Source organism: Leptonychotes weddellii, chromosome 5 (assembly GCF_054177405.1).
Source record: "Leptonychotes weddellii isolate Sample4059 chromosome 5, ASM5417740v2, whole genome shotgun sequence".
Lineage (NCBI taxonomy): Eukaryota > Metazoa > Chordata > Mammalia > Carnivora > Phocidae > Leptonychotes > Leptonychotes weddellii.
In genome coordinates, this window is record NC_138373.1 from 137,304,963 (window position 1) to 137,316,919 (window position 11,957).

General features: G+C 38.3%; 1 protein-coding gene across 1 annotated transcript in view; it reads right to left on the minus strand.

The window, feature by feature from the left end:
• Positions 1–11,714, minus strand: part of USP44 (ubiquitin specific peptidase 44) — a 16,529-nt gene extending 4,815 nt beyond the window's left edge. The window contains exons 1-3 of the mRNA XM_031039652.2: positions 10,225–11,714; positions 6,938–7,133; positions 4,530–4,638 (exon numbers count right to left, since the gene is read on the minus strand). Of these exons, the coding sequence (XP_030895512.1) occupies positions 4,530–4,638; positions 6,938–7,133; positions 10,225–11,649 (1,730 nt within the window). The 5' untranslated portion in view covers positions 11,650–11,714. The remainder of the gene's footprint in view (positions 1–4,529; positions 4,639–6,937; positions 7,134–10,224) is intronic.
• Between the last annotated feature and the right edge of the window lie 243 nt (positions 11,715–11,957).

The window sequence follows — 11,957 nt, forward strand, 5'->3', positions numbered from 1 at the left end:
GAGGGTATGTGCTATGGTGAGTGCTGTGAATTGTGTAGGACTGTTGAATCACAGACCTGTACCTCTGAAACAAATAATACATTATACGTTAAAAAAAAAGAGAGAGAGAGAAGATAGCAGGAAGGGAAAAATGAAGTGGGGGGAAATCGGAGGGGGAGACGAACCATGAGAGACGATGGACTCTGAGAAACAAACTGAGGTTTCTAGAGGGGAGGGGGGTGGGGGGATGGGTTAGCCTGGTGATGGGTATTAAGGAGGGCACGTACAAAATGGAGCACTGGGTGTTATATGCAAACAATGAATCATGGAACACTACATCAAAAACTAATGATGTAACGTATGGTGATTAACATAACATAAAAAAATAAAATTAAAAAAAAAGAGTGGGTGGCTTAACCCACTGAGCCATCCAGGCGCCCCTGACTTTTCCCATTTTTAACTGTTTATTCTTAGTCTTGTAGGTTTATCCTCATCTACCTAAACATTAAATATGTGTTCCTTGATCAGAACAGAGCTTTCATGATAGGAGAAGATGATGTGGAGAGACCAAGTGAAATCACTAAGTCATGTGCATTTCCAGAGCCCTGAGAGTTCCTTCCACGGCCAACTTCTTGGCGGGCAACCTGTACAGTCATTTAGGACTCCATGCTTGGTTTAATGCTCTGATGTCAGTGTCCTGAAATTCTTCACAATGTCATCTTTGAATGTGGGTTTCGTCAGAGTCGACGGGACAACGGAGCATGTGCACGAGCAGAGGCGAGACCCCGGAGACAGTATGTGTGAGCCGTAGTGGTCCCAGATCCCGGCGCTCAACAGCATGCACAGAGCAGCGGACCCTGCGGGCAGGCAGCAGCCTGGGACAGCACAGAGCCTCAGGGAGCGGGGAGCGGGGCCAGGCTGGGGCCTGCGCAGAATGGAGGTTGTGACGGCAGCAGGCATGCATGGAAAAGTGAAGTGACTTCTCTAACTTCAGAGTCAGCCTCTTGACTCCCAACCTCTCACCTCCCTGCTGCTTTCCTGGTCTCCATGACCTCATCCTGGTGACCTGACATGTTCAGTGATTTTATACGATTCGTGACATGGTGTGTTCAGTGATCGTATGTGAGAGCCTCTTATTAACCTACTTTAAAGTGTAAAAGAATAGGGCGCCTGGGTGGCTCAGTCGGTTAAGCGTCTGCCTTCGGCTCAAGTCATGATCCGAAGGGTCCTGGGATCGAGCCCCATATTGGGCTCTGTGCTCAGCAGGGAGCCTGCTTCTCCCTCTCCCTCTGCCTGCCTGTCTGCCTACTTGGGATCTCTCTCTCTCTGTCAAAAAAATAAATAAAATAAAAATCTTAAAAAAAAAATAGGATAGCATTAAAGTACTAAAACATGAGGTTATGATAAATAATAGTAAGTAGAGAAGGAGAAAGGAAGATAAGCAAAAATATGTGAAAATGCTATTAGTACAATATAAAATTGTATGGAGCTAAAGGTGAGACTTGCAAATTAAATTATCTTTTGGAGTAGGAGTCATACCCCAAAACTTCTCCCATGAAATGTATAAGAGATCCTATACTCAATGCACCTGTAACTAGTCAACATGGAAGACCAAGCATTTAAAAAAATAGAACTTGCTTAACAAAAGTTCCTATAATTCCTATCACTCAAAAGATACTTATAGTTTACCATAAAATTCAAACCTTACATTATTTAATGCTAAATAAACACTTATAAGCCATCTAAATGGACAATACTCATTCCTGTTGATTAAATTGGGTACCCAGTTTTTTTCTACTGATGTAAATACAGTAAAATGATAACAAGATAACACTATACCCTAAGTTCACAGTGGTTTGCTTCAAAGAGAAGGGAGAGCATTGGACTAGGAGGCACACAAGGGGAATGTCTAAGGTACTAGAAATGTTCCATTTCTTATGCTTTTTCAGAGGTTCCTGTATGCCCCTCCCCTATCCCATTTTCCCTTTTATCTTTTATATATCCTATATATTTTATACATTGGCCAATACAATAGTGCTTTTTGAACAGATAAAGAAAAAGGAGAAAGACAAATGTGGTAAAGGCAGCATAAACAAAATCTCTGAATCAGAAATAAATATGTCCTGAAGGGTCAAAAATGTTTTGGGCAATAGATGGAAAGGGATAGAGTCAAATAGGTTTAACTAAAAGGAAAGCTTCAAATACCAGATTAAAGCAGCAATTAGCAAGAACAGGAAGTTCTTCAACAGTTTATAGTAGCCAATTCAGTACAAATTTAAGTAGCAAAAATTTAAGTCCTTTCAGTTCTGTCTTTACAGAATCTCATTTATGCTCTTACTTCTCCATGCTCCCTGGCCCTTCTTACCTGGCCGTGGAATACAATATTAACCTCCTAACTAATCTTCTTGTTTCTATTATCTTTGATTTTATGCACAATGACAGGTCTCACCTGATTTCACTAAATCTTTTGTTGTATACCCTTCCCCGTTCCTCCTCTATACCTTTGTTCATGTTGCTCCCTTAGGCTAAAGTGCTCCTCCTGCATATGCCCCATTCATTCACTTAATAAATATTTTTGGGCAACTACTGTGCACAGAGCTCGGTTCTGGGCCTTGAGATACAGGAATGAAATAGACAAGGTCCCTGTCATTACTGAGCTTCTGTTCCACTGCCAGAGGTAGAGAAATAAGTAAATAAACTACTAATTGCAGATAGTGGGTTTTGCCATTTAAGCAAAAATAGGGTAATGTGATAAGGAGAGTTGGGTGGTGCTACTTTTAAATAGGATGGTCAGGGAAGTCTGCTCTAAAGAATGGACATATGAACTGAGACTTGAATGATATAAAGACCCCTATGCCATTAGAGAGACTTTGGAAACATTTAGACATCAGCTAACTCCCTCTTCCAAATCTCTGATAAATCAATTTGTATATAACTTGTGATACTTAGTATTTTTCTTTCTTTCTTTTTTCTTTTTTTTAATTTTAACTAGGCTCTACGCCCAACATGGGGCTTGTCAGCTCAACCCTGAGATTATGAGTCGCATGCTCTACCGACTGAGCCAGTCAGGTGCCCCGTTAGTATTTCTATTTCACCACTATTTCTGTGCATGCCTGACTATAATCTTGAGGAAAGGATCCTACTTTATATTCCCCAAAGAATATAGAACAACATTTTATATTTAACAGCACTCACATGTTATTTGTTGACTATACCTTTAACAGCTTCCATAAGTAACTGAAATAACGGACTAAAATTAACAGTGAATATCTCTGGGAAGTGGGGCTGAGAGGAAAGAGGTACTTTTACTTTGGACTTTTACTTTACCTTCTGTGAAGTTTGCATTTAAAAAAAACATGTATTATTTTAATTATTTAAAAAGAACTTTAAGGGGCGCCCAAGTGGCTCAGTCAGTTAAGCTTCTGCCTTGGGCTCAGGTCATGATCCTAGGGTTCTGGGATCAAGCCCGCATCGGGCTCCCTGATCAGCAGGGGAGCCTGCTTCATCCTCTCCCTCTGCCCCTGCTCATGTGTGTTCTCTCTCTCGCTCAAATAAATAAAATCTTAAAAACACACACACACAAAAAAACTGTAAACAAGCCAAAACCCATTATGTATGAAAAACACGGTCTCCATAGTTTTCAAATTATAGCACATAAAGTAACTTAAGAATAAGCTCTAAGGTTAACATGATTATTGCAAGGTGTGAAACCATATGCTTTGCTTAACCAATAGTTTTGCAAACTAATTCGCCTGACTAAATACATTTTTGAACACTAGAGGGTTTTTTTGTTAACTACTCTGAATTGAACTGCTATACCTTAGATATTTTCTAAGAATGAGGCAATTGGGTTAAATACTCTTAAGTTATAAATTTAAAACTTTTATTTAACTCTATAAGCAGAAGCTTACAAGAATAATATCACAGGCCAAAATGTGAAGGGACTAGTCATCAGCAATGCATTCTACAAGGGAGGCTAATCAGAAGCTTAGTTACTGAAAATGGTGTCTATTGGTCAAGGCTAGAGATGACAGAATTTTTTTTGTCTTTAAAAAAACACAGAAGTAGATAGATGTTAAGTCATCTACTAGCCAAATATATACTATTAAAATCTGATTCAGGGGCGCCTGGGTGACTCAGTTGGTTAAGCGTCTGCCTTCGGCTCTGGTCATGATCCCAGGGTCCTGGGATCGAGCCCTGCATCGGGCTCCTTGCTCAGTGGAGAGCCTGCCTCTCCCTCTCCCTCTGCCTGCCTCTCTGCCTGCTTGTGCTGTCAAATAAATAAAATCTTAAAAAAGAATAAAATAAAATCTGATTCATCATGTGTGTTAAGTTTTGAAGCACGGGAAGCACAAGGAATGATTAACTTAGAAGTGTGTATTTGGAGGGGCGACTGGTTGGCTCAGTCAGTAGAGCATGAGACTCTTGATCTTGGGGTTGTAAGTTCAAGCCCCACATTGAGTATAGAGATTATTTAAAAATAAAAAATCTTTAAAACAAACAAGAAAACAAAGGAAATGTGTAGTCGGAATACTACTACTACTACTAACCTGAATCGTTTGAGATGTAGTCTGAGAACCTGAGGTAGGTGGCAAATCATAAGCTGTTTTTGTGCTTCTGTGAGTACAACTGATTTGGAAGAAAACCTTCTACGCTTTGCTGTGATATCAAAGACAGAATGAGAATCAAATTTAAAGATACAAGGAAATGCTGAGTAAACTTTAAATACTTTAGACATGTATTATTAAACATCTTCTCTGTTACAGGTATTGTACTGTGCTAGAGACATGGCCTTGCTCTCAAAAAACTTATAAGCACACAATTTAAGAGCTAGTCAGGCAGACAGACATGTAAACAATTAAGTCCCTGATTTAATATACTCCTACAAATAAGGCAAAAGAATGATCTAGTAGGCGCCTGGGTGGCTCAGTCATTAAGCGTCTGCTTTCGGCTCAGGTCATGGTCCCAGGGTCCTGGGATCGAGCCCCCCATCGGGCTCCCTGCTCAGCGGGAAGCCTGCTTCTCCCTCTCCCACTCCCCCTGCTTGTGTTCCCTCTCTCGCTGCGTCTCTCTCTCTAATACATAAATAAAATCTTTAAAAAATAAAAATGGATTTGACTATGCCAATTAATAGGAAAAGTTAAAAATTTCCCTAAACATACTTTAATATACTCTTCCCAAATTCTTAATTTAAAAAAATATCATAGTCAGTCCATTTACTGAGGCTAATTGGAATCCCAGGGGGGCGGGTCCTTAATAGCTCAGAATACCCTTCCCCACTTCCTGACAAAGCAGTCGTCTTCCAGCTCTGAGCCTGAGGCCTCCCCCTCAGTGTCTTGCTTTTGTTATTTTAGTACCAGATCTTAAACAAGTGGCACTTAGGATTCTTTTTGTTGTCTCCTCTGCTTCTCTAGAGGTCCACCCATGAATTGTGCCCTGAAGCTTCTGGCTGCGCCACCCTACCAGTTTGCTCTGGACACCCAGGAGCTGTCCTTCAACTTACACAGCAGCTCTGACTCCAGCCATGGCAGCAGCTGCTTCTCGTGGAGGAGGTGAAACCCCGTGAGGCTGTCCTGTAAGCTGTCTCCATTTGCCACGGGTAGACTGTCCTCCGGGTCTCTGCCCCTGAGATCCAGGTATCTGGTGCTGCTGAATGTCCTGGACCTACTTTTGGATCATCTTCCTGAATATATGGCCAGTATAGCTAGATAAGTGATATCAACTCCCTGACTTATAATTTTAAACATCTGCCTTTATGTATTAAATTACAGCAGCTCTTTTAGGACTTTATTTGGTAGACCCAATAAACACACACAAACATGTTATAAAACCATATTCTGCATTCATTCATGTTATCTTTCTATTCCCAGATTTGGTGGATGAAAGCATCTAGGACCATTCACATTTATTTCCAAGAAAAAAAATTTCACCATTCGAGTTTGATAAAGTTTATTTTTTTCAAACCTTATAAATCCTAGGCTACTTAACACAGAGTTCCTATTAGATAGCACTCAGAAAATGTTAATATAAGTCATTCTAAAAAAAACATCAATTGATGTAACATTTCTTCAATACTGAAACATCCAGTATTTCTTTTATATTACCTTCGAAGTTTAAAACCCTAAGATCATTTTTTTAAACATGGAAATTAGAGAGAATACCTGAAAATATATAGCATAAACACTAAGATACCACATGCACATTGATAGAGAAGATAAAGACTCCTGAAAAAGACATAGCAGATCTGTCATGATTGTATATACAATTTCCCTGGAGGATGATGCTTTCCTTTAATTGAAATGAGTGTCTCATCCCCCAGTGCTGGGTTCCTGCGTTCACCTCTAGTAGAGTGTTTCTCATAATAGATCTTAATCACCTGTTTCTTCCATTAGCTATGTGAGCACCTTGAAAGTGTTTTACTTCTATCCATAGCAATTAGAACAATGACTAATATAGAAGAGATAGTCATTAGATGGTTTTTTACTAACTGTTTTTACGAAGCCAATCTCCATAGCAGTAGTTCAGCTACATATTTCCTATCATATAGGTACACTTATATACATATATTATCTATATGTCAGTGTTTTGATATGTAGCAAAAAGACTCATAAAGCAAACATTTTATTTAGTACTAAATAACATGCTTTCCTTTTACTATTCCCAATCGCTACTTTATTCTGCCTCACATATTAAGTTCAAATTTCTTATTTTATGAATCCTTTCTCTCCACAACTGACTATGGGGTCAAAAAAATTTTGATGTCATCAATAAGGCAAAACAAACACATAGCTCACAAATGCCAATTATAAAGTAGAAATATCTATCCCAGTTTCTTTTGATGAGCTAACAAAGTTTATTTCCATAACTGCTACTTTAGGAATTTCTTTCAGCTTCCTCTCATTTGTGTTTCTCCTCGCTAATCTTAGAAAAGCAAAGAGAATATACAGTCTCTACTTACAGTTACAGTGGTCACATACGTAGATTTTTCCTTCTAAAGCTTCAGTTTCTGTAAATTTGGCCAGCATTTCAGTAACCAGACATGGCTGGGAAGCAGTATCTTTTCCATTGCATTGGTATCTTTCTGGAAATTCCAGTGATAAGTCCCAGAAAGGTTCTACGGTATTTGATTTGTTGTCACATGCAAGACATGTAACCTGCAAATAAAAATATTTGTTTCTCAGATTACAATCCTGTCAAAACATTTACTCCCTTCACTATAGAGGTCACTGCCAGTAAATTAGATTTTCTTCTGAAAATGCACCGTCAGAATTCTGAGTAATCTGCTTTATATTATTTTCAGAGATTTTTTTTCATTATTATAATTTTTCCTTTCAATGACTGTCAGTAAACCCACTATGTACTGGTGGGCTTTAACCAATAAGCATTCAAAAAACTCCAAGGGTATTAGTCAAATCTGAATGTAGGCAAACAAACAAACTGTGGACTCATTTAATTAGGTATACATTGTGTGTGTGTGTGTGTGTGACAGAGAGAGAGATGGTGGCTGGGGGGAGAAAGAGAGATTTATATGCATTTAATGTGTTTAGAATATTAGACTTGTTCTTTGCCCTTTTTCCTAACTTACTTTCACTAATTTTCTCTCCCCAAATCCCTATAACTTCTTAACCAGGATACAAATAAAATACTATTTGTATATTTTTAAATATAGATTTTGAAGCCCTAGCAACTGATAATTTCAAAAGGCAATACATTTAACGTAAATGATGTCATACTCTCACTTAAAGCAAATGTCACTACATTAAAATCCTCACCAAATACAGGAACCACAAAGAGTATAGGGCAGTTCTAACAAGTGAAGCACTCAGCACGACTTAATGCCAACAAACACTTCACAAAACTGAAGACAGACTCTATAGATCTAATAATCCCTACATGATAGATTACTAAACTCTTTTATAAAGAACACTCTTGGTGTTTGTTTGGAGACTCATTAGGGCAGGGTTTAACCTTTTGAGAACAGTTTCTTGAATAAAAAAAGAAAGAAGCCATTCTAGGAACCAACCATCTGAATCTCCAGTTTTCTAAGAGTTTATTACGTGTCTGAAAGGAAGAGAGAAAAAAGCTGGCATAATAATTTTTATTAATTTCAAAAGTCATCCATAAAGGAAAAAATAAGCACATAGGCACCCTTGCACTATTCAAAATATAAAATAGTAACTTTCTGGAAAGAAATTTGTAGCCAAGGATCAAAAGTCCTACTTTGACAAAGTAATTTCTAGGACTCTGCCTTAGCGAAATCATTAGAAGAAAATGTACTGTGACATTATAATAACAGAAAAATTGGAAACAGTTTACAAGTCAACAATACAGGAATGGGTAAACAAATTATGGTATATACATATAATGGACATTGACATGCTGTGAAAAAAATGATCAAGTATTTCAATGACTATGATAAATCTTTATATTAATAATGAAAAAAGCAGGTAAATTCATCATGACTGAACAAGTAGGAGAAAATATGTGCAGAAGAGGGGCTCTTGGATGGCTCAGTCGGTTAAATGTCTGTCTTCGGTTTAGGTCATGATCCCAGTGTCCTGAGATCAAGCCCTCTGTTGGGCTCCCTGCTCTGTGGGGAGCCTGCTTCTCCCTCTCCCTCTGCTGCTCCTCCTGCTTATGCTCTCTTTCTCTCTCAAATACATAAATAAAATCTGTTTTAAAAATGTGCAGAGGAAAGGGGTGTGCAGGTGGCTTAGTCAGTTAAAGTGTCTGACTCTTGATCAGATCTTGATCAGGTCTTAATCTCAGGGTCAATGAGTTCAAGCCTTGTGTTGGGCTCCACATGGAGCTTACTTAAAAACAAAACAAACAAACAAATAAATAAATAAAACCCAAAGCTTTACATAAAAATCAAAATAAAATTTTTAATGTACAGAAGAAAAAAAAACTAGAAGAAAGTATGCCAAAATGTTAATAGTTTTATGTGTGGGTTGTTGGGTTATGGGATAAGGGGATGATTTTTCTTTTACTGCATAGATTTACTGTATCATACAGGTTTTCTATGACTATATATTACTTCTATTTATAATAGTGCATTTTAAAACTTTTTTTTAAAGTAAGCTCTAGGCTCAACATAGGGCTTGAACTCACCACCCCAAGGATCAAGAGCTGCATGCTCTACTGACTGAGCCAGCCAGGCACTCCTACTAATGGTGCATTTTAAACTTTTGCATAAAAGTGGTGGAAAAATAAAATTGCATGCAACACAAGAAACAACTCTTACTTGCTAAATGGCACAGTGTAAAATCTTTACATTTCTGAAACATTAAGTGGAATAAACGTCAAAGAGAAACCCTAAGAATTACATTTGAATACTTAAACTACAGGGGTGCCTGGCTGGCTCCGTCGGTAGAGCATGCAACTCTTGATTTCAGGGTTCTGAGTTTCAGCCCCACGTTGGGCACAGAGCTTTAAAAAAAATTAAAAAATACACATTTAAGCTACATTCCAGAAAAGTACGCTATAAAGACAAAAGATGGTATCATTACTGTGAAAGTTGCACTGAGGAACAGAGGCAGGCCTACAAGGGGAAAGAAATGACCTAACAGCCCAGCTGCCTAAAACAAAAAAATTTTAAAGCTCTATGAGATGGAAAAGTAGAGAGCCTTATGTCTAGTAGTAGTTTACCAATAAGTCCACTCGTTACAGAGAGCTATTAATTAGATGGGAGATTCTGGTTTCGTGATTCCTTTTCACAACAAGGGAAACTTTTATAGCTATAATTAAAATAAAGGAAACCATTCAGGATTATTCTCAATGAAATCATATTTATTTACTTTAAAATTTCCCTACCTACTTGCCCCCTTGGGTTTTATAGAAAGTCTTCCAGGGCTACTTCTTGGTTCCTGAAATTATTTAGATCCATTCTCAGGGCAGCAGCATCTTCAAATCTATTCCCTGTGGGGTTAAACCCTCTCTTCTCAATCCCTTGGAGAATGAATTTAATATTATCAACCTAAGAAGCTGTTTCCTGATTCCCTCTCCCCACAAAAAAATCATTGCTACCATAGATGAAAAACTGCTTCCAGTGATTCATGAAGGAAACTTGTAAATCAGTGAAACACTGTAAATCAGTGAGCTGACTTCTGCAAAAGCAATCTATTTTGATGCAAAAACAGTACTAGCTCTAGCTCTAACACACTAGAAATACAGAGAAAATGCATTTTTTTAGGCTTCATTTTATGAATTCCCCAAGAGGAAAATAAGATTTTAAAAAACCCATACCTGACTAAGAAGTTGTCCATGAAAAATATTATTCACAACATTCAGAACCTGTTTGATAAGTTTCCTTTGAGAAGTGGGGATAAGAGCTGGTAACCTAGTACCAGTTGTCTCTAGTTCATGTTGTATTTTATCCAAAAGTTCACAAAGAAATTCCTGAGCATCCTGTTGGGCATAACCACGAAAAGCTGGAATTAGTCTCCACACGGAGTGTAGCATAGCAAATGGGGAGACCAAGGCCCACTTTCCAGACCACATGACTTGGAACAAAGTATGCAATTCATGACAGAGAGAAATGTATTGTGAACTCGGCTCCCTTGGCTGAATAAGCTCCATCTTTCTACTCTTTGACGCTCCACCGCTTAGTCCTAATGATAAACTTGGATGTCTGGAGGGAGCACTGCCTGTATCTTTTTCTTGGCATTCATTCATTTGATACACTGTATCTGTGATTGGTAGATGCTTATAAGGTGATCTTGTCTTATCACTAGCTGTCACAGCCAGCCATCGGTTCAGATCAAGTTTTAAAAAACATTGCCGAAAAATAAGTAAATGACTCAACACTTGAAGAACAGAATTCATATAGCAAGTATTTCCCAAATTTCTCAATCCTGTTACACCAGGGGTTACTATTAGGCTTCGTTTACCTGAGGAGTCACTGGCTTTTTTTAATCTTACATCTTCTGAGGTAGATACTACTTTATCTTTTGCTGGTGATGCTGGGGTTTGTAGTGGAACTTGAACAGGAACTATTTCTACTGTGGTAGATTGAGCTAGACCTTGCAAACGTAAACTCTTTCTTGGATGAATAGTTTCCAGTTCCACTTTAACTTGATACTCTAATTCTTGTCGTCTTTTCTTTACTTCTCTTTTTGCTATTTTTTCCTGAAATTGTTCCTCTTGCCTTTTTCTTCCAATGGGTGATTGTTCAAACCAAGTTCGAAAGATTTTACTCATTAATATCCTTCTCCTGTGCCAAAGAGCAGTATACATTTGATCTTCATTTTGAAGCAGAGATTGGGTGCCATCATATAAGTAGTAAGTATCATCGCTCGTACCCATAGACCGCAAAACCCTTCCACTACGAGTGGTGCACTGATAATTTTGACTTTTGATTGCACTTAACATACTTCGTAGTAACTTCAGGTCTCCAGTTGCATTATCATTAAGAACATAATCATCACAAAGGTAACAAAAAACATACATCTCATTCACCTCCAGTGCGACAGGATGACTGCTTTCTTGAAAGTGCCTGAGTGCGTGTTCTTCAATATATCTTCCACAGGCAACATGAGAACAGCTAAGGCAAGCCCAAATCGACTCAGTTGTATTGCAGTCCACACAATGCCACTTCTGAGGGTTGAGGATGGAATGGTCTTGAGCAAGCCGCAACTGCCCAATGTGTTTGCACTTATCCATTGTTAACATTTATTTAGTCTAGCTGAGAAACACATAATCCAAACAAGTCTCTGTTCACGATACCTGAAGCATCTGAAAACTAAGCAGAACAATACTATTTTTTAATAAAAGAGCCAATATTTTTATAAGGTATTTTACCAAGAATTATTTTATTTACTTATTTTTAAAGATTTGATTTGTTCATTATTCATTTGAGAGAGAGAGAAGGGGGCGCCTGGGTGGTTCAGTCCAGTAAGCATTTGCCTTTGGCAAATCCTGGGGTCCTGGGATCAAGTCCCTCCTAGGGTTCCCTGCTTGGCAGGGAGTCTGCTTCTCCC